A 24116-nucleotide genomic window follows, 5' to 3' on the forward strand; every position below is an offset into this window, starting at 1 on the left:
TTTTTATTTAAAGTTATTTTTAAATTGTAATAATAATCCACAATATTACTGTTTTTACAGTCTTATTGATCAAATAAATGCAACCTTGGTGAACATGAGACATTTCAAAACATTAGAAAAATTCTTATTGACCTTGAACTTTTGAACAGTAGTGAACATATACATTATAGAACATGTAAGGGATAATCCACGGCTAGGTGTGCATTACACAATTTTAATGATTGATACCATACACGTTATTGGGCGATATAATCGATTTTTTAATTAAGCAGTATTTTTTTATATTGGATATATACAATTCAGTAAATTACCTCGTTCTTGATGGACGAAAGGTGGTGGTTCGGCTCCAGAGCCCTCTGGGTCTGTTCGTGTTTGATTAGCAGCTAAACTGGCCCACTGTGAAACCCAGCGAGGGCTGCCGACTGCAACTGAATCCTCCACAAGTCTCTACAAAAGAAGTAAAGATGTTTCTCTAGTCAGTATTAATCACTTGATTCACCCCTGCAATGGATGTCTGTGGTAGAGTCCTGCACAGAGCTGATGACATGGGTTGTGTGTGGAATCACATTACATTTATAATTTCCAAACAAACTACACTAATTTGATTATGCTAGTCTGAGTAAGCACCACTATAAATAGTTATACAACAATAATCAGAAAACTCGAGTCTCTGCTCATATTAGAGTGAATACTGGTTGTGAACATGGCATGGATCCACAACAAGGATTCAAAACAAGGACTCTTTTGTAGCCTTACTCTTGTGTGTGTGTGTGTGTGTGTGTGTGTGTGTGTGCGTGCGTGCAAGTTTGTGTGTGTGAATGTTGCCTTAAGGCAGCAGACTACTACTTCTCATTCCTGAACTGGGTCAGTGAGCAAGTGGCCAGTTTTCTGCCTAACAAGGAAGTGGTCAGCGGAGGGAGTGACTGACAAAGAACTGTGTCAGTATTCCTGAAAGCCAGTCCAAGTAACATCAAACCGTATCATTCAAACCAGAATGTGAAACACAATTTCAACTGGTGTAGAAAAGAAACAACATCAGAAACAAGCTGGTTTATGTTACATGTGCTGTTTGATGTTTGACATCAGCTCAAACATTATGCTCCAAATTATGAAAACCTATCATTGTTACCCGTCAACTGTCTGTAAATTAGATAAACGCATAATGAGATAATGAAGCATAAAATACAAGGTAGGTTTAGATTCTATAAATGACAACTTGACTTAGGATGCAGACATATGTTCAGTTCAGCCTTTACCTCAGACACAGTGGAACTGAGCTTCTTGCCTTCCTTCACTTTTCCACCTGCTTCCCGTTGCTCAGGACAACCAGGATCCTGAGAGTTCTCCACCCCAAACACCTACACATGACAAACACAAAAACACACGTAGGAGAATCAGTGAGCTGCGACACGATGGCAGCACCTATGTGGCGAAAAGAGGTCAAATAAACACAGCTGCACAGACTCCATAGCAACAGAGCCAGAACAACATCTCAGGAAGGAACGAACAGGAAGTATGTCAGTTCAATAGAGACACCTTTACAACACAGGATGTTTAAAAATAAACTTACGTCATCTTTATTGACAGTCACTCCGTTTAAAACGAATATCTCTGTCTATCCATCCAACTATTTACTTGGATGATATATTGAATCTTCACCATGCATTTTTAATTATTCTGATGCCAATATAAAATTAAGCAATATTGGGAGCAATTTAATCTGCTTTTAATTTGGTTGAATCTTCATTTTAACATTTTCCTAAAGACTTACACTACCAAAGTTTGGGGTCGGTAAGATTATTTCTTTTTATTCAGCAGAGACACATTTAATTGATCAAAAGTCACGGTAAAGACATTTATAACGTTACAAAATATTAATAAAATATAAATAACTTCCTATGGCTCAAAGGATCCTGAAAATGAAAATGAAGGATCATGTTACACTGAAGACTGGAGTAATGATGCTGAAAATTCACAGGAATAAGCTACATTTTAAAACATATTAAAAGTTATTTTAAATTGTAATAATATTTCACAATATTACTGTTTTAACTGTATTTTTGATCAAATAAAGGAGCATTGGTGAGCATATGAGACTTCTTTCAAAAAATGTACAGAATCTTAACGACCACAAACTTTTGAACGATGGTGTAAATGACGAGATGTATATTGAAAATCATCAGGAGGCTGAAAAATGTTACGAATTTTTTATGCACCCATCATTTATAGCTGAAAACCACAAACTGCGCAGTATTCTTATGTTTTCCATGTTATTTTATAATTAAATACATGAACATTCATAAACAATCCATAAGTAATAGCACCCAGACATGCATTAAAAGGCAAGGCTTTAAAACTCCCTGAAGTTAAAGTGAATAATGGAGGAGTTGATTGGTTGGCCACATGAGAGCCATTATAAAGCCATTAAACAGAGCTTCACAGCAAGATGCACTCAAACTGCTTGATGTTCAGAAACAGATTTCCAGGATAAACACAACCTTCCCAATGCACTCAGAAAAGCATGTTGGAAATCATTACAGCTCTTATAATGTTGTATATCAATTGATATTCCGAAACTTCTGACCTTTAAACCCTAAGTATTAAACTTCTGCTTTCCATATAGCTATCCATTTTTTTGTCATTTCCTCTATTTCTCACAAATGGGAAGCGTCTTGTTAACATGAGTCTTGTGAATAATGATGAGGTTTAATGACAGGGAAACTCCACCATTCTGTAGAAGGATAAATGCTGAAGTGTTTAACAGATGAAATCACGTCAATATGATTGTGTGTCAGACAATCTTTAGGGTTAGGTTTAAAAATGAAGTTGTCATACCTTATCGATCATTCGCCTTGCTTCCTCTTCCTCGGGGTTGCTTTTATCCAGTTCAATGGTGTACGTGCCCTTGTCACTCTGATCGTCGTCTTGTTTCTGAGCCTCATCTGTGGGACTGGGCTGACCAATAGCAGCAGGGTTCTGCGCCACCTTGGGCTCCTCCGATTTCTGCTTGAGCAGGAGTCGAGCAGCCGTGGGGGCGACCGCCGCCAGAGACGATGACATGCCCTTGCTGCCGTCCGCTGCTGCGGCGGCGACGACCTTAGGACGTGAGGGCGGTGTAGGGCAAAGCCCCTCCCCTGCCACTCCTCCGAGCAGCGGTGCGGTCTGCGAAAACGAGTAGGAGCGCCTTTTGCGAGGGTTATCCTCGTCGTAGAACTCAATCATGAAGGCTGTGCGGCTCACAGAAGACGAGCCCTCTGTTCTGACCCGACCAACTCCTGCAGCTCTCAGACGCTCCTCCAGTGCGGCGTGCCGTTTGCTGCCAAAGCGCAATCCCAAGCCGTTCTCGGAATCGCTCTGCGTGCCATCCTCGTGTTTACTGCCTGTAACAGAAGATCGTTTTGAGGGGTTACGGCAAATCCGGACACAGAACAGGGCAGTGCTTTCAACCAAGCGCACAACTTCAGACTTAAACCTAACCAGAGCTAACACAAACCCCCCCATACGCTTCCACCCTGAGGCTGTGATGGGCGTTAAAGCTGGACTGCAAGTCTCTGGACGCTAACTAAGCCCTACTCTCAGCGAGAGCACAGGGAAGAAAAGGCGAGGAAATAAGAGGTGGAGGAGGGGGTCGTCTATTCTTCAGCTTCGTCGGCTGAGGAAGCAGCATGCAGTCAGAAGTGACAGCCTCTGCTCTGAGAGACTGGGAGAAACAACTACACCACTCCGATAGTGGCCTTTCACGCACAGAGCGTGAAACAAAGCAGCTCTTCTGTGTTGCACAGCATGTTCTTTGAACGAGGAGAGCTGGCCCCACCAGCCCTCTATGAGTCAGACTGCATTTACTCCAACTATAACACCAAAACAAACATGTGTATTAAATTATACAAACACAGGAATTCACCTGTATTATTGTTTCACTGTCTCTAGTTCAAGCTCTGTACACTACCGTTCAAAAGTTTGGGGTTAGTAAGATTTGTTTTTAAAAATAAATTATTACTTTTATTCAGCAAAGACACATTATATAGATAAAAGTGACAGTAAAACATTATCTAATGTTACAAAATAAATGCTGTTCTTTTGAACTTTTTTTTTCCATCAAAGAATCCTGAAAATTTGTATCATGGAAGCAGCAAAACTGATTTTTTAACATTGCTATTAATAAGAAATGTTTATTGAGCACTAAATCATCATATTAGAATGACTTCTGAAGGATCATGTGAACATTCTACTTTGATCACAGGAATAAGTTAGATTTTAAAATATATTCAAATAGAAAACAGTTACTTTAAATTGTAATATTTCGCAATATTACTGTTATATTGTTCAAATAAATGGAGCCTTGGTGAACATAGGAGACATCTTTAAAAACAAATCTTACTACAAAACAAAACAACATAAAACAATAAAAACAACATAAAACAATACAATACGGATAAAAAAAATGGTATGGTCTGTTTTTAATTGACCTCTCAAGCCTGACTTCAGACTCTGTCTATTCTGCCCAATAAGACAGGAAGGGGCATCTGATCAACATAATTTAAAACAACCAACCAACCAACCAACCAACCATAGTTTGCTTTTTGCAAATGACACCACAATAATAAAATAGAGTGCAGCAAAGTGGTTGGAACAAATAATGTGCAGCTTAAAGTTACAAAGAAAACAAAGACAATTAGTTCTCCAAATGTCCTCAAACAATAAATAACACTTAAATGCACTTAAATAAAATGTATAACTGAGTATGGTGCAATGGAAAACTATACTGAAAACACAATTTTTCAGCACCATTAAAACTAACTAAAAATAAACTGAGATTGAAAACCAAAATACTAAATGAAAAACTACATCAACTCTGCTGAAATCATGAATTTGAATATTCATGTCATATTTTACATATTTTTTCTCCAGTTCTCCAAATTCCATTACACTATTTTCCCACCTCAAGCAAGAAACAAATCCCTCAAATGATCAAAACAAATATCTAACTCACCGGTGGACAATCGAAAGAACAATTGAACTCACCAGTTCTCAGATCGCACCCAACAAAACAAACAGCACCAATGCAGCTTCCAAAAGACAACCGCAAACACAAGCACTAAAAGAACCACGCCTGAGACTGGATAGACCGCATAGTCCACCAGCCTTCCCCAATTATCAGTCCTGCTTAGAGCTCACACGTGGATTCATACGCTCTCAAATTTATATGCACTCCTTTGGCTGCAAAGCACACGCTTCTCATAAATTACCACACATTTCATTACAGAATCAAGCGATGGCGAGCTGAGCGGGCTTTCCCGTCCCGAAGCGACATGCTGAAGCTTTCACAAAGAAAAGTCCTACCGAAGGGAAGCATCCCATAGAAGGAGATGATGATTTTGTTTTTTAAAATCAGGTCTAGTATAAATGTAGATCTCAAAGCTAAATCACCACACAGACTGATCGATAGAGCGTAAAACGATGCAGTTCTGCTACAGCTAGAAAATGGCTCCCTAAGGAGAGTTTAAGGAGAAAGTCGAGCGTTAACCGCAATCTTTGCTAAGCTCTGTCAGTGGGTGCAAGGGAAAAAAGGGTTTTAAAAGTGCTAGGTGGCAGATAATCCTCTGGAATGGGAAATGCAGCTGACGCTACACGACCTGTCTACCGGCTGGAGAGTTCAGTACATGAATCTGCTGATGTCATCATTACTGCATCCCTTTAACAGCCTTGAGAAATTCAGAACATTTTTGAAAGTCTGCAGTACAGCTAATGAAAAGGAGTGGAAGGCCATAAGATTTCAGAGGTTATGACTCACATGATTGTATTAAATGTTCAAAAAAAAAAAAAAAAAAAAATCAATGCATGACTTCACATCACTGCTCATATACATTTTTGAAACTGAGTGAAGAAAACAGGCATTATCTTTGGAAGCTTCAAGCTGACAGAAAAGTCAAAGCTATTTTTTCCCCTTCAGGGCTCCCAAAATAAGGCACTTTACTTCCTCTGTCATATACTCATCTCTTCTGAGTACATTCATTATGAACTGACTATTAAAATCTCCCTTATGGCTTTGAGACATTAAATTCACGAGGAAATTTCCTTCCCACCCTCATATGTTATATTTTTCTGTGGAACACAAACGTTAACATTTTGGAAGATTTTGTTTCGCAGCTCTTGACAGTTTATACTGTAGTGACCAGGGGATTTCGAGCTAAAAAAAAAGCACCATGAAAGTAGTTCTTAACACAGTTTTAATCTATATTTCAAGGTAAATAGACACAAGTTATTATTCACAGAGAATGGCTTGTGTCTAACCCTTCAGACAAAATGGTGTCTTGGAGGCCAAAACACATTCTTTCGTTCTGGACATATGTGGTCTTAAATTTTGGACTGGTCATCACATAATGCAATCGGAGACCTTCAGAAGACTAATTGCATATTTAAATGGTGGTTATTTATGTTTTCTTGCTCCTTCATTTTGGTCCCTGGTCACTATGAACTGCTTCATAATGTTTCATTTACTTTTATGTTCCACAGAAAAAATAGTGATTTGAAATGACAGAAGAGCAAGAAACTATTTACAGAATTTTCATTTTTAGGCACACTGTTCCATTGAAACACTAACAAACTTTTCTGCACTTTTCTGTTCTAAAGATGAACTACTCTGGTATTTTGCTATGGTAGTGCTACATGTATTGTTTTCTCCTTGGGTTTATTGCTTCTGCTCGTATTATTCACATTTAATGTGCTCCTATTTTGCTTTTTCGAATATTACCTTTCATTCAGTGTGTAATATAACTGTTTGTGAATGTAAAAGGTTTAAATACCAAAGTGAATGACAAATAAAATATATTGTCTAAAAGAAAGAATCGATTCTGAACTGCTGAAACAAGTTGTCAGCAATAGAGTGGTGCAGGTATGACATCACTTTGAAGGCCAACCGGCAGTTAGCATCACACTGGTTATCTCAACAAAAAAAATCCATTGGGATTTTCCCATAGGCTTTTGGATTATTGTTAAAAACAAGCTCTGTGATCAACAAAAGTTTATGATACTTGCACGCTTTGTCCATCAAGATAATTATCACAGATGAACACAACTTTTATGAATTTTGAAGCCTAAATGCAGTCGCCAGAAGTAAAAAGCTAAAGGTAGGCTATAAACGGACTACACCACGGTCCCACAAATTCAATGTCACCACCACTAAGCTTCCAACAACTCTTTCAGTTTGTATCTAAAAACATTTTCCCAGAACTAGTTAGAATAGTTTATAAGAGCACAATTATAAGCAAAACAAGGCTGTAAAAGCGAGTTACCTGTTTGGCGTGATGACGTTTAATCTCCTCGACAGCCTCTGTAGTCCTAACCCTAACCGGCTTTTTCAAGACACGCAACAGCTTAAAAAAAATCAGGAATGGGGTAACTGATGTATTTTATGTCGTAGAACAAATCGTGAATGTGTCTTGAGCTTGTGTTCACCACAGACCTTATTTCAGCCATTTAACCAAACCCCATTCAAAAAAACCATTGACTTCGGGACGATGGAACCGGAAATGCTAAAATGCTAACTCGCTTCAGCGTTTTGGCCAACAAAGTGATGTCATACCTGCACCACTCTATTCAAGTCTCACTTCCTGTTACACACCATGTAACAATGTAAAAAATGTGCATAATTCCAGCTTTTGGTCTTCATTGGCTGCCCGCAAACAACGTCTACTTTGATCCGCCCTCAAACACTGTAGTTGTGGCTGAGGCCTGGAAGAGTTTGGTTTTTTGAGGTCGACATGTAAAAGGCATGCAAGCAGTAGACCAATCACAACAAACTGGGCCATTTGACCAATATGCAGAGTAGGCTCACGGAAAGGAGGGGATTAGAGAGACTGAATCTTTGAACTAAACGTTTTCAGATTGAGAAATTAAGTGATGTGCAATGTATATTATGAGAAAATTAAAGTGTTTTTGACCTTTGATGCATGTAAACCTATTGTAGGAGACCACTAAACAAAATGAGGAACCTTTAATATAGCATAACAGGGGCACTTTAAAAGCATCTGCTAAATGAATAAATATATGTGTAATGGCGTACCTTTAAGCCTCTTGAAGTGAACAGGCACATCACTCTTGATGCTCTTACTGTCCTCTTCTGTGGACTCACGCCTCACTAGAGGAGGGTCATTCTGGGCAAGCCAGTCAGCCACCTTGCTCTCAGAGGCCATGATGGCTGCCTGTAGGGTGCTGAGGTCTTTACCGCCAACGTGAGGGGATTTTTTAGGTCGTAGACGAGACACATGATCTTTAATCGTGACCTTCCCTGGGGAAGTATCATCAAACTCAATGGTGAATGAGGTGTTGGCCTGTGCGGAGGCATTGCCAGTGTCTGATTTTGCAGCCCCAGCGCCCTCAGTGTCCTTTGTTGGGATCTCATGGATGCTGTTCTGTGCCATTTGTCCCTCCTTGTTGGGAATCTCAAAGTAGCTGGGCTCAGCGCCTACAGGCCCCAGACCATTTTCCTTTGATTTATCACCCCGCTTGGTCTCTTTGCTCTCTGTGGGGCCACAGAAAAAAAAAGAGAAGAAAAATAAGCATCATCTATGAGTTAAGGGTCACAGCCTCAAAGCGAACAAAATCTGATCAGCTAGCTATAAATGTCAAGACTGTGGATTTGAATCACTGTCAGGACAAAGCCACTGTTTAATGTCTGTCACATGACAAGAATTAATGGGACGGCTAATGGCACTATAACAACATAATTGGCTGAGGACAGATGCTCTGACACCCTAGACATGGTGCTAAATTCTGGAAGTGACAAACAGTCTGACAAATGCTACACCATTTTACCAATTTTCATTCTATTAGCTGGCTTAAGAAAAAAAATGACACTGTGTCTGATATATACATCAGAGGTTCTCAACCCTATGGTCGCCAGAGATGGAGATTTCTATGAACTGTATCTTATTTATGGCAATTTTTTAAAATGTTTTTTATTTTTGAGCTAAGATTTTTAGTCATATATATATATACACAGTATTAAATATTTAGCTTGTGGTTAAAATGTTAAAATGTAAAAAATATTAACTGTATAAAACCATTCAAAGGTTTGAGGTCTGTAAGATTTCTTTTGTTTATTTGATCAAAAATGCAGTAAAAACAGTAATATTGTGAAATATTACTATTTTCTATTTGAATATATTTTAAAATGTAATTTATTCCTGTGATGGAAAAGCTGAATTTTCAGCAGCCATTAGCATTGCATTCCTAATATGCTGATTTGCAGCTAAAGAAACATTTATTATTATTATCAATGTTGAAGACCGTTTAATATTAATAGTGCTTAATATATTTTTTTCAAGATTCTTTCGATGAATAGGAGGTTCAAAAGAACAGCATTTATTATTTGAATGCATCTTTGCTGAATAAAAGTATTCATTTCTGACTGAATGCCCTAAATTTACAAGTACTGTCTGCCTGTACTTATTTGTGCAAAGCAGGATTTAGAGCTTTTGTCTACATTAAGACCAAACAAACAAACCAAGATGGGATTTCAAAATTTTCATAAGGGTCATTCACACAGGATGTGTTCTTGTGTTCAAAACTAACTAGGTGGAACACAACAGAATGGAGCAAAACAACTTTTCAGAGCTGAACTACTTTTAACTTGACATGGCGTCTAAAAAAAAACCCTCTAATGTAGACACTGAAAAAAACATTTAAATGTATCCCTAAATGTATGTCTAGTTAATCCTCTGACCAATCAGAGTGCAGCTGAAACTTCCTATTTTTAAAAATACTCTGCACTTCCTCTTCTAAACCAAAGCAAAAATGCTACTTTTTATCCTCCCTTTAGCTTAACTAAATCTCTGGTAAACTAGAAAATACAACTACCCAGTCAACAGAAAAGCACTAACCTATAGAATTCAACTTTACTTAACTACTGTGAATCTGCTAAGTATAACCAAAGAAAAATCTAATGAAGCACAAGGTCTTATACATGTTTTCTAGCAAGTTAACATTCAATTAACTATGTTTGATAAAGTACAACAACTCAAATACTCAAAATACTTACAAATCTAGCATGTGTGGCTGCCTCTGTGATGAGCGGCGCTGGTGTCACAGAAGAGAAAGCAAACACGCCTCCGTGACAATGGAGATGGAGGGGGCTGGGCCGGTCTACAAATGAACCTATTCACTTCTTAAGGGAGACGGTTCTCTTTACATTCTCTTCCTCTTCCTTTCCTACGCTGGCCTGTGAGTCCCTGCCTTCGAAAAACCAGCCTTGACTGCCGCCTAAAATAGCCCTGGGAGGTGTTGGAACTTTGATGTGGTGGACTGTTGCATGAATGATTTTCTCTCTCTCTCTCTCTGTGTGTGGCAGCACTGAGGTTGATCAAGTCTGAAACAAATAAGGCTGATTCATTTGGAACCTTTGCCAACTCTGCCGTCTCCTGAACCTGAGTCTATCTTCATTGCCTGAACAAGACTGCAAGGTTTTGTCAAACAATGCCATTCAGTGTGCCAGCACTACCCCTTCGAGATATATTTACCCAACATTCCCTCATAAAGGAACAAGGCTTCTTCTGGGAGTAGATTTTGTGTCTTTGGACAGAGACGTTGCTGTTTTGAGTTAAATAAATTAAGAGGGCTCAAGGGCACGAGTGTTTTAAGATCTTTCGATGGTCTATTCTGGGGTCACCGATAAAAGTAGTACACATGATAAAAAAATAAACCTAAAAAACTCATGTTTATGGTTATCTTTGTCAAATAACTGTTATTATATCTTGTTCATAATCTAGACATGTAGCACTCATTCAGTACATTTCCATGTGCAGTTATGATCAAGCTACAGTGGGTTACATTGGGCAAACTCTCTGTTCAAGTATATATGACCAAATACTTAATCGAATATTTTATGGATAAAACATGTCACCTGTTATCACGGAGCAAGAGCACAATACTGAGGCCATGTTTATATGCTGGACAAAGCCGGGCTACAATTACATTATCTAGATCTGACTACACATAAACCAAAACCAAAATGGTGTGATGATGAAGGGCACAATAGGTTTTTCCTTGCTGTATTTTGAGTGCACTTGTCTAGTTTAGTGTCGGTAGCAAACGTATGATGTCCTGCTGTGGTAAAGCCTCAGTAATCTACAATCCCATTACTCCTATACGGAACAAGTTAATGGGATTCCAGACCCCTGGATCAAAGCACACTACAACATGCCAGTTTCAATCAGCAGTATATTTTACGCTCTTTTCCTGGATTAAACAGCAAACAATACAAACCCTTTGTATGAGACAACTCTCCTCTATGGTCTACATCTGCTCAAACTGTGTTAGGGAACATCTCCATGTGGCTGTCTAATGAAGCAGTTTGTGGAAAAATGACTTATTCTCTGTCATTTATGAATCAGACATATTCTGGACATATAGACATATGTAAGGATTGACATATATATATATATATTTGAGATTGTTGTTAATATTTTTTTTCTTATTTTCCAGTAAAATACCTAAATATCCTAAAAACAAGATAAATGTACTTAATACAAACTTAAATGAAGATAAACTACTTTTCAAAAGTGTGGGGTCAGTAAGATTTTTTTTTTTAAAGAAATTAATACTTTTATTCAGTAAGGGCGCTTTAAAATGATCAAAAGTGAAAGTAGCATTTATAAATTAATGTTGAAAAAGATTTCTATTATTTCAAATAAATATAGTTTTTTGTCCTTTCTATATTTGATAAAAATACGAATTGTAACTTGAGCAGCAAATCAGCATATTAGAATGATTTCTGAAGGATCATGTGACACTGAAGACTGGAGTAATGATGCTGATTATTCAGCTTTACCGTCACAGGAATAAATTATTAAATTGATTTTTATTAAATAAATGCAGCCTTGGAAAGCATAAGAGACTTAATTTTAAAATAGTGTAAATTCTTTTCATAAAATTCATTTGATAAAAGTAAAAATATTTATGGAAAACAAATGATGATAAAAATAATTTTATGGAAACAAATGAAAAAATGAAAAACAAAACAAATGAAGACAAAAATACTAGATAGTTGTACAGAATGCCAAATCAAATACAAATTATTCTAGTAAAACAATCCAATTAAAATTATATTTTGAGCAAACAGATAGTGTTTAAAAGGATGGGATGTCTTACCTGTCCCGCTGTTCTCCTGCTTCTTTCCAGATATTTTATTCTCTTGTTTAAAGGAATTCTCATCATCTGCATCCCCATCGCCCCACCAGGATGGCTGTCCATACAGTGGGGTTCCCCTGTGCAAGGCAGCTATATCGCCTGTTATAGAGAAGAAAATATTAGCTTTGCTTTGAGGACACAAAGATTAATATACATACAGTATACACAATGCTCATGTATTACATATACATTCGCGTTCGTGTTTACATGTCACTGATCGCACCATGCTTGAATGAATGAATAAAATAACACATTACAGTATGTTTTCATTTGTAAACATTAGTTAACAAACCTGAACCTTAATTTCATAAAGTAGAAACTAAATAAGTCTGTTTCTGATCTGTGGAGGGCAGAACACTTTCCAATGGCACAGGATCACTCCTAACTCAAGTGAATTGATTCAGTGATATTGATTCAGTGATTCCTAGTGTTGCAGTCATGTGCTAATCACAGATGGATCATGCAACTTTAACAGCCGGGGGCTAAGGGACTTTTAGACAAGCCTGACAATTAGCAGGATGAAATAACCAGGTGGCAATGAGATAAGAGTTCATGTTAAACGCTACCCACCCTTGAAACACTGATGGGTGAAAAACAGGCATGGGCGTAGAGCTGTTCCCTTCCCTATTATTAAATACCCAGCACTTCACGACAAGGCTGGACCACAGTTCTAATTACATAGGGTAACACATAAACTACATGTGTGTTTAGATGGGTTAAAGTCTCAAATAAACCCCATGAAGCTGTGGTTTACAGTGATTTTAGAACAGCTTATAAGGGCAGTTGTTAGGCATGACGCTACAGCAACAAAAAATTAATTATCTATTGATAACAAATAATACTTCAAGCAATGTACTTCTTCAGCAATGTGTTGTCAAGAAACACACAGAGAAGTAGCGCAGTAATACTGATTTTATAAGGTCACAGATGTGTGTTTATAGAGTATTTTACAACACCTTCGAATGCTGCTCAGCCAATCATAATCAAGGATCAGAACTAGCCATTTTATAATACGTTTTGACATACTTTAAAGAAAAATTAGTGGTGCTAGACCGTGCTAAACTCGCCACCATCAATACTACATTTTTGTGGGTGGTTACCAAGGCGTTGCTATGGGGTTGCTGAGGTGTTCTCAGTGTTTTTTATCATGTTGCTAGGTGGTTGCTTACTCATCTAAGTCAAAAGAGCCCATCCCAATTATACTCTCTAATATGCTAAAACCTAGATATGACTCTGTGAATAAGTCTATGTGATTAAAATGAACAGAACACCTCTCCTCATCAAGTTGCTTGATTTGAAGTATCATTCATGCCCATAGCACAAATGGTCATCAATGGAAAATTAATGGAACTGTGCTAGCCATTAAGAGTTGACAATGTCATCCTTAATTTTCCATTTGTGACAAGTTTTTTCCATTTTCCATTACAGGGAGAAAAAAACAGATGCAATATTCTCTTTAAGGCTGGCCCACACTAAAAGATTTTTAAAATGTGAGAGATCACAAACATGATGATAAAAAACATAGATTTAACAGTTTTGTTCATATCGTATGTGAAGTGCCAGGACGTGACCAAGAAAGCACACCACACACTAACAGATTCCAATCACAAACAACCAGAGCCTCGACTGTGAATACCAGAAATCTTGCAAAAATCTCTTGCGGTCAAACGTGACTTTAGAATAAACAAACATGCCAGAGGGCAGGAAAGAAGAGATGGCGATAATAGTGTTTGGACTGCTTTTTACAGAAAAATCGGGGAAAAAAAGTAATGTTACGCTTCTGTCTTCCGTCAGCTCTCTTTCTGATTTGGTATTGTTTCATTCCACATGACAATCTACCCAGGTTTGTCCTCGGGGGGTTCCCCCACACAACAGGATAAATGATCGTAAATATTCAACATGTTAGATATTTACGTTTTGAGATCACTGCGGCCCTAATGTTCTTCCAAGCAGATTCAGTCATTCTTAACACACATCACACCACAGGAAAATCTGATAAGATAATCTGTAGAACCATCAAGATAATTGGGACTTTACCTAGGATTGTTGGAAGGAGAGAATTGGGCCCAAAATCGGCCCGATTATCTTATAGCCAGAGGGACGTTTTTAATATTTCACAACTGTCAAATGTTTGTGTTGCTACTGTATGAGGAGAGTTAATGGATTTTCTGAATCCTGCCCTGGCCTGCTTGACCTGAGATGAGATGGGAGAAGGTAACTTACACCTGCTGCTAGCCAGTTCCTAGATAAAAACAGACCGAGCTGGTTTATATCACCTTGCTCTGGTGAAAAGGGACAATGGATCAGTCAGATGGGGTCCAGCAGTGGCTAGTCCAGTATTACTCATTTAAAGAGTCACATTATTTAATGATGAATCATTGTTTTGCATCACCTACAAAGTAGTTTAAAGATACAAATACAATTATCCATCCTGACATCATGAAGGTGGTTTTTACCTTGCATCTTTTCATCTCCTTTGTTAGCCTCTGCAGGTTTTCCTGCTGTTTCAGCAATGGGCTCTGAAGGTTTTTTCACTTTGGCTTTGTCTGGAGAAGACTTGGGGGATTTTAAGGGCTCTGCACAGGTGGGCTTCTTGCCCAGTTGAAGTTGGCTGGTAAACTTCTCATGCTGATAGAAAGGAGGGAGAAGAACACACAGTAAGTGCCAGAAACCTGTCATCAGACATTACTTCAGGAATATAAATAAATTACATAAGACAAGCACATGCAATTCTGATAATACAAGTGCCAACATCTTTATAAATTGATGAACCAGCATATTGTTAGCTATGTTAAACGATTCAGAGATGTAGTAATTGTTTTACCTTCAGAGCCTCCTCTGGCACATGTAGCTCTCCTCGCACCACAGTGAACAGGTTGGTATGTGAGTCAAGTTAAGGAAGACTCATAAATAGCTATATAAATGCCACCTTATTGGACAATGTTGACACACATGGGCAACACTCGCAAATACAAAAAAAAAAACCCATATACATCTAGGCCTACTTCTAATTTTTTGTCATGCATATACAGTACACACAAATCTTCCAAATTATGAGTGCAATAACTATTTAAATTCCAATGAATCAGATAAGAATCATACTACGAACGACTATAAATACTATAGTATCCGACATGTTTGGATAATGTCTTCTTCTGGCATTCCAAATAAATGAACATGAGTGAAGAGTTTTCTTCCTTCTACCATGTGCTCTCAGTGATCTGTGGTGCCTCCTCCTAGCAACAATGGTGCAAATACCAGTTAATTGACTACTGCAAACCTTAGTAAATCACGCTGCATGATTACTTTTTTTGCGTCTGAAAGGGAAACTCCTACAAATGCATATGCATTAAGGTCAGCTGCAAAAATAACTGTGACCATGCCTTTTCATCATTCATTTTTCACTGTGTGTCTTTAGTAAATCCTGACAGTAGTTTTTTTAACACCAAAAGAGGGTTTGGACTGGCGCAGGCTGTTAGCAAATCTGGCCCTAGATCTTAAAAGCTTTCAGAGGAAAGTGCATTGAAGGATATCATATCCAAACCTCAGTTTGTCATCAATCTTTAAAGTGATGTACATCTGTTCCTGGATCCTGACATCATTTACAAATGTCTGAAAATAAAAAAGACAAATCAAATTCACATTTTAAAGAGCTGTTCTACTTATACTGGTTGAAATACTTTTATAAACATTTCAAATCACAGACACAGAAGTTAATTTCGAGTTCACAATATTGTACCCTACATAGGACAAGCGGTTTGGAGAATAGACAAATGGATATGAACTGTTTTGTATATAGAATCTTTAAAGACAATGTTAATTAAAAACATTAGAAAAAAGGTAAAAAGTAACTTCTTCTAGTACAAAATGGTAGAAAGCATTTATGGAGCCTTAAAGTTCCTATGAAATCAAAATTGACCCTGTTTACTTTGTTTGCGCACATTACAAGTGCAAGTTAATATGCAGAAAAAACTTGTTTGTGTTGGTAATCTTTAATCAAAATCTGAAAATTTTGCTTCCGCTCTGGAATGGCGTTCTCCTACTGCCAGTCTGCTAATGAGCGAGGGAACCCTGTCCTCTATTCAATACTCTGTTTCACTTGGAAATACGTCACAACAGTGAAGTCGGTTTAAACTTCTGGTTCACAGGGACTTTAGCCTTTTAACGTTTTATTTTAGAAGAAGCGCCTTTGACCTTTTTTTCTACTGTTTAGGATTGAGATCCAACCAAAGAGCATCTCTGGGATTATTTCACAAGGTTCTTCCAACAAGTAATGTTCCAAGATGATTTTTTTTTTTTTTTTTTACTGCATTCACATATTTCCATATATTTCCTACTGGTTATTTATTCCATATATAACCAGTAGCTAATTAGTTACAGTCTTGAACCATGATTTGCTATTTGCTAGTCAGAGGCAGATTGTATTAGAGGGAAGGATGTTCTCATTTAGAGAGCATTTGATTGGACAAACGTGTAGTCAATATTGATGAGTAAAAGAGGATGAGTAAATCAATATTTTTGCTGATTTCCCCAGAAGAGAACGACTGGAAGTTTAAAATGTGCATATACGTATGCTAAAAGGAAATTATCAACATTTAGAAGTATTTAGCATAGCTAGTAGCCTCTATAGATAATCTAAAAGGTAACAAACGCAAACTAAAAGCCACAAAACACTAAATCTGAATTCATATGGTATTTTATACAGGAATAGAGAAACAAAACAAAAAACAAAACAAAGACTTTCTTTTCCCGAATTATCAAAGGATTAAACAGCTCAATCTGGGCTTTTTTTTTCAAAATCCACTTTAAAATGATACAAATTGAGTAATAATGATAAGCTTATGGTTTAATCTAAAAATCTCCTTGATTTCCAAATCCCCATCACCATTCACCTGCCATTCAGTATTTAATGAGTTCGACTTCAAAAGTTCAGTGAACAAATGTTTTACAGATCCCTCTAAACATTTCACTACAGTGAGAGCCACCTCACAAAGTCTGAAAACCTTCAAGGTGGTTATAGTGAGCTGTAAGGTCTGCTCTCAAATATCAGCCACTTCCTGCAAAGCCCAACAAAGAGGGGGAGCTAATCGCACTGACAAAGCACTTTCTAGAGCATTCAAGTTTAAAATTTCCATTGAAAAGCTGAATCAATCTCCTCCTCTGTCCTTTCAACAATATCCAAAGACCTTAAGATATTCTGCTGGAATGTGGGGTCATAGTAGGGGAATTTCTGCATGCTCTTCAGTGGCTGACTGCACGTTATTTCCCTTCATTCTGTTCAGTTTTCAACATGTGCCAACTTCAACTAAAGGAATATGGTAGTTTCATGCAACGTCTGGGCTTGTTGTGTGAGGGTTTTGTTGAAAAAGGATCTTATGTCAACATAAATGTAAACGGTACTGAAACTGCTAAAAAAAGGTGGATAATATGCTGCACACACTATAATAGCCATTTCCTGCCAAAACAGGACAGGAAGAGGAATTCTTAAGCATGACTCAACAGGAAGAGGTTGTAATTTGTGTGAGTGGCCCCACGAGTTCTGATTTAGTCATGGAGATTCTACTGACCTCAAACAGACAAACATAATCTAACACAAACACAGAGCACAGACTCAGGAAAAACAGGCGGAACCTCAATATATTACAAAGGTTTAGAACTACCACATAGTTCAAGAATCAAGTATGAAGAGGGAAGTTTGTATTTAATCTGTGTCAAGATTCAACAAGAGGCTGAATATACTGTACATAAAATGGAAATTAAATATTTTAAAGAACCTAGCCTGTAATTATTTTTTGTACAAAAATACATTATCCTTTGTACATTATCCTGCATATTACATGCTGACTGACTAAATAATGGATGTGATTTAAACTGAAATAATTTCATGTAAGAAGAAAGAGGCTGTAAATGTGACATGTTATGAAGAAACCACATTTATGTGGCTGCCTGGTCAAATACAAATATAAAATATAATACGACATTAGTTATGTAAGAGGTTTTATTTATTGCTCAATAAATATTTATTTATTACTATACATTGATTTTATTACCAGTAAACTTAATTTACTGAACCTACTATAATTTACTATACTATTGTGCTTTATGTACATCAATTTTCCACAATTTGTTTATTTAAAGGCAGTGACATTCATTTATCAGAAATGTCCCACTCCATTCACTATCGCTCTTACTCACCCCATTCAGGCTTCCTAGATCCTTCACTTTGTGCTCGTCACTGCTGGACTCATAGTTGATGACAGCATGCTGCTTGTCTACACTGCGAGACTGCAATCACAAACAGGTAAAAAAGCAGGAGTTACGAACCTGAGACAGTTTGCACTGAGCATTATAACTTCATAGATTTGTTATAATTGGAAGCTAGTTTATATGGAGTCACAGAAGTATTTTACCTTGTAGCAATGATAGAATTTGAAGGTGACATATCTCACGTTTGCAACATACCAGACATCTGAAGAGAAACGTTCTCTCACACAAGTATTACAGACTGGTTGTAGCCTCAAGTGAAGTCACATTAGCGAAATTTTGCAGACAAAAAAGTTCCATTGTCATAGACATGTATGCAGCAAAACCCAAAAAGAACTCACTTTCAAACCAAGCGGTTTTCTGTTGGTCAACACAGTAAATTAATTTGACCAATTTGAAGATGTTGCGTAATCTCAGTGGGGAAATCTTTCACCCTTTTGCGAAATTCCTGATCGCATGGATTCCTATTGAATTGACTGTATTTTGCCCATGAATATTTGCTGAAAAATGGTAATTGTTAAATTAATTTTCATTTTAATAATGTGATGATCCACTAGAGGAAAGGCCAATCTCCACATCTCTTGTTTGTGGACGTTTTAATGATTAGTAAGTTGCTCAGCATAAAACAAACATTAAAATGAACAAATAAATGCAAACACAGAATTTTAAGGTTTAGAACCTATATATACACCAAAGATGAGTGCACATGAGCACAGTGGCTCTATTTTAAGCCACTCATCCTCAGTTCAGTGATAAGGAATCTAATACTTTACCAATCTATTTTGAGACAAACCATGTGACCACTTAAAGTATTGTAACGCAATCACATGATAGATTGATTTATGCCTGACCCTAACATGGAAGGGTCAAAGAGGGAAATGGGGGTTTCCTGACTAAACAAAGCCTTGGTCACGTCTTCCAGAGACTAGTGTTTAAACGTCTGAAACCCCAGAGTCAGTTTATTCATCTACAGTCTATACTCACCATTTTAAAAGCTTGTCTATGAACATAGTATATGCTAGCCTGTGTTCACTATGTAGCAGGATTTAAGAAAAGGCTTTTTGTTATTGTTTTGAGGTGCAAAGAAGATATTTGCATTAGAGACTTTTGACCAAAATGTTTACTTGAGCCCTCAGAAGACCCTTTTCACCTCAGAGATGCTAGGTGTTGTGAGAGGTATTTAGAGTTTTGTTATGAGGTTGCTAATGATTCTATGAGTTACACAGTACACAGCTTTTCTTCAAGTGGATGATATTACAGATTGTGTTGTGACACGTCAAGTTTGTTTTGTAGTTTGACCAGGTTACTCAGCTCTCTAATGACATGACTGACACTCTCTCTATCTCAATGTTTGGCATTACAGTCTATGATCTCGTAGTTCGACAATCTAAAAGTACATCATGAGCTGTTTGCCCCACTTTCTATTAATAAAGCAGCATGACTAACACATGTATACTGATGCTGAGGTAGATAGTAACAGTCATGCCACTTAGGAACACAACTTTCCTCCTGGGTATGACTTTATCTGTCTCCATCCTTCCTATGATCATTACACACAGCTTTTGAAGTACACTACCATTCAAAAGTTTAGGTTCGATAAGATTTTTTAAAATGTTTTTGAAAGTCTTTTATGCTCACAAAGGCTGCATTCACTTGATTAAAAAATACAATAAAACAGTAATATTGTGAAATATGTTTGCAGTTTAAAATAACTTTTTTATTTTAAAAATTTAAAATGTGTTTTTTTCCTGTGATGCAAAGCTGAATTTTCACCATCATTACTCCAGCCTTCAGTGTCACATGATCCTTCAGAAATCATTCTAATATGCTGATTTGCTGCTCAAGAAACATTTCTTATTATTATCAAACTATTGAAACGTGATACTATTTCAGGATTCTTTGATGAATAGAAAGTTCAAAATAACAGCATTTGTTTGGAATATAAATCTTTTGTAACATTCTAAATGTCTTTACTGTCAATTTAATGCATCCTTGCTGAACAAAAGTATTAATTTCTTTCAAAGAAAAATATATATACAGTATACAGTATATACTGACCATTAAACTTTCAAATGGTAGTGTAAAAGCTCTCCAAAACCTGTTTGTCTACTACCTACATAGGCAAGCTGCTTTCTAAGGCAGTATCCAAACCAAAAAGGAACTTCATAAGTGACAGATTTTGTACATTCTACATAGGAAGCAATTAGCGTTTAACTCACATTTAATCCCAATGGAGTTTGATTATAGCATGTCAAAAAAGTTTGTAAAAAAGAGATATTTATTTCTGTATTAAATGAAACTAATAATACATGCAATGCTGCCTTAGAATTTCTGAATTACCAATAGCTTAAGTTTGGGGCAGGACTACCTGTTTGAAAAAAGTCATTCTTTTTGCAATTTTACTAGGTGATGCTGATAGTTCTAAAATTACACACTTGACCATGATTCAAAAACATCATCATACTACCATCAAAATAGTTTTAGTCATTTTAGTACTTTAACTTTAAATTTTTTTAAATGTAAGTTTTCATGTTTAAAGGCAGGGTATGTGATTTTTGTTATGGTGGTTGAAAATCTCTTAACATCCTGTTTGCCATCACTGTTAAATGGTCTAAATGTATTTAGCCTATAGGTATATATATATCATCTCTGGAAGGCGTAGGACCATAAAATGTTTGTCCAATCATTACATTCGGTCCGATACATTCGGCAGCTTATGCTGCATTCACATCATAAATACTGTCATTTAAGAGAAAATAGAAACCTGTGATGGAATATTCGGAGCGGTTTGTGACTCAAATATATGTGTTTCAATGGCAACACTATCAACGTGGAAATTAATCTGCAGCAGTCAGGTGGTACAACTCTTTAAGTTATTTATGTTCATTATTATTGTAATGCTTTGAGACATGAGGTAGTTTAACGCAATGTCACATGATGCATTTGTTTGCTCCCTGCTATACGGAGGCGTGGCTCAGTCTGGAGACGCTCTGAAGGAAGGGTGGGATCTTCTGCTTTCAAAGCTAGCTCCCTATTGCTAGCCTCTCCAAAAATTGCCTACCCTACCTTTCGTATTTCGTTTTTGTGTAATATTTATATTTATTTCAGCCTTATTTCAATTAACGAAAGTATTTTTAGTTTTAACACGGAGATACACCCTTCCTGACCTGTAGCATAAGCTCGCAGTCATCGCGACCCACAAAGATCATCTCACGGGGCAGCCGGTGCCGCGTACCCCCGCTGCTCACAAGGAACCAGGACGTGAGGCTCATCTCTGCACTCTTCTCCAGCCTCAGTCCCTACGTCATCCTGATGGACAGATAAAGAAAGAGAGACATTTATGAAAAACTTTCAATCAATAACATTCCATTTCTCACTCCATACAAACTTTTACAAAACTTTAATAAAAAAAGGTGGACTTTTATAAACTTTTAATAAAAAAACTTAAAAACTTTTAATGGACTTTTAATAAAAAAAGGTGGACTCAAAGAGATCACGTCTGTCCCACATAGACGTTTAAATTTGAACCGACAGTGGAATGTGGGTGGAGGGAGAGAGAGAGATCCGTTAGACCGCGCTGAAATCTGCTGCATGCTGACTCTTTTCTGAAGCTACAGAAGCCTGGGACACTTCCCTCCTCCCTCGCTGCCTATGATCATTGCCAGATGCGGCAGGAAGTGATGTAGGCAACTTGGCTGCACACCCTACTGGGCTCTGGGATTTTTTTTCCCCTTTCTATGAAAAGGAGGTCACATTCAGCTGCTCCGGGCTACAGCTGCAAATGGTCTGGGGAGAGGAATTTAATGTATCCTCCTGACATACAAACCCACTAGCCCTTCTAAGTGACCCAGTGATACTCTGGAACCTCCTTTATTTTACAAAATACATGGTACTCCAAAGTATACAATGGTAGAATATGGTATATGTCTAAAACATCCTTGAGTTATTTACAGCTATGAACAACCTCAAACATAGATCGACAAACGAAAAACAGAGTGGGTCTCACTGACATCTGACCTACAATAACAAATCTCTATATAACTGTAATTATTGAAGAAAGCATAGCTGTCATCTGTTAGACCCTCACGACTAATATCATACAGCACTCACAAGCAGCTAGGGCTACTTCACATTGGATATTATGAAATACCTTTTTATTAGCATATCACTATGACAACATATTGATCAATAATGTGTGCCATTTTGATAAATAGGCCCCATATTTGCTGAGAGTGCACTATGATTATACTGCTTGAGGAGCTGGAACACAATATCCACTCACTGAAAACCAATATAGCTGAGTCTGACCTCCACTTACAAATTCTAAAGGTCTACTTATGGATGTAAATTAGATGTAACCAATATTTTTTAAAACTACATAATTTAACACACTTAATCTAACTAATAATAAATTGTTTAGTTTTAAAAAAATTTCAGGTTTGTAATGAGATTGATTTACTTTAGTCTATTCTGTACTTTTTGACAAATATATAATTTAGTTATAGGTCTGTATTTCTTCCTTTTATAAGACTTTTTTTGTATAATAATGATAAAGGGGAAAAAATAAGAATGTATTTAAATTTATTGTATAATAACTCTTTTGTCAGTCTGCGTCTAATGCGATAACATATGGAAGCTTGTCTCTGCCAAGATAATTTGCGACTTTTTATATTAAGATTCTGCCTTTTTTCTCAGAATTGTGTGATATAAAGTTGCAATTGCAAGTTATAAAGTCAGAATTGTGAGGAAAAAAAATCTGAAACTCCGCAACTCTGACTCTATAACTTGCAATTGCAACTTTATATCTCGCAATTCAGACTTTATAACACGCAATTGCGACTTTTTAATCATGCAATTCTGACTTTATAACTCACAATTGCGACTTTTTATCATGCAGTTCTGACTTTATAACTCCCAATTTTGACTTTATAACATGCAATTGCGACTTTTTATCACGCAATTCTGACTTTATAACAAACAATTGCTACTTTTTATCACGCAATTCTGATTTTATAACTCGCATTTACAACTTAATATTACGCTGTCCCTTTTTCATTTTTTATTCCATGGTAGAAATAAGCTTCCATAATAACACAATTATATAACAACAAAAAAGTATTTTGTTTGAAAAGCCCAGTACTGCAAAAAAGAAAGTTCCAAAACTAAACCCTGTAAGTGGTGCAACAGAGGTGTGATATTGGCTGTAGGATTGGGACAATGTGTGGAACATGAATAAGTTCTGAGAAGTCCTTCACAACAGAGATAGATTTTAACTTGGGAGTTTCAAGGAATAGCTGAATACTGGCAGCTGGGTTTTCTCTTTTCTGGAACACAAGCATTAATCGAGCAACCGCAGGGAAGCCTTTATACCCGTCAACTACCCACGGAATTCAGGAATAAGCACAACGTGGCATAGGCGCTCTGATGTGGTGCGATATAAAATTTTCTTTTAATAAGACATTAAAGAGCTTTGGAAGCTGGAGAATGTTGGTCGTCAGTACCTTCTGATGAACACATGCATTCAAACCAATCTCAATCTTCAAACCCATCACAATCCCTGCATGGCTGCTGAGACAATCTTGAGAATAAGAATACTTAAAGACTTAATTTAAAAGCTTAAAACGAGAAGGCAAATCTGCAGACTTTACTCTTGGAGTGAACTTCAC

General features: G+C 37.0%; 1 protein-coding gene across 11 annotated transcripts in view; it reads right to left on the minus strand.

The window, feature by feature from the left end:
- Window positions 1-24116, minus strand: part of cep170aa (centrosomal protein 170Aa) — a 41355-nt gene that overhangs the window by 10784 nt on the left and 6455 nt on the right. For 9 of the 11 annotated variants that reach the window (XM_081351172.1, XM_081351171.1, XM_081351170.1 and 6 more), the window contains exons 2-11: window positions 21618-21759; window positions 18382-18471; window positions 15717-15798; window positions 15011-15066; window positions 14643-14814; window positions 12148-12285; window positions 8063-8521; window positions 2836-3380; window positions 1257-1358; window positions 312-447 (exon numbers count right to left, since the gene is read on the minus strand). In XM_081351172.1, the coding sequence (XP_081207298.1) occupies window positions 312-447; window positions 1257-1358; window positions 2836-3380; window positions 8063-8521; window positions 12148-12285; window positions 14643-14814; window positions 15011-15066; window positions 15717-15798; window positions 18382-18471; window positions 21618-21722 (1885 nt within the window). In that variant the 5' untranslated portion in view covers window positions 21723-21759. Of the gene's footprint in view, window positions 1-311; window positions 448-1256; window positions 1359-2835; window positions 3381-8062; window positions 8522-10039; window positions 10175-12147; window positions 12286-14642; window positions 14815-15010; window positions 15067-15716; window positions 15799-18381; window positions 18472-21617; window positions 21760-24116 lie in introns of those variants that run through there. The other 2 variants (XM_081351164.1, XM_081351163.1) reach the window with 1 other exon arrangement.

Source organism: Scardinius erythrophthalmus, assembly GCF_964197995.2.
Source record: "Scardinius erythrophthalmus genome assembly, chromosome: 21".
Taxonomy (NCBI): Eukaryota; Metazoa; Chordata; class Actinopteri; order Cypriniformes; family Leuciscidae; genus Scardinius; species Scardinius erythrophthalmus.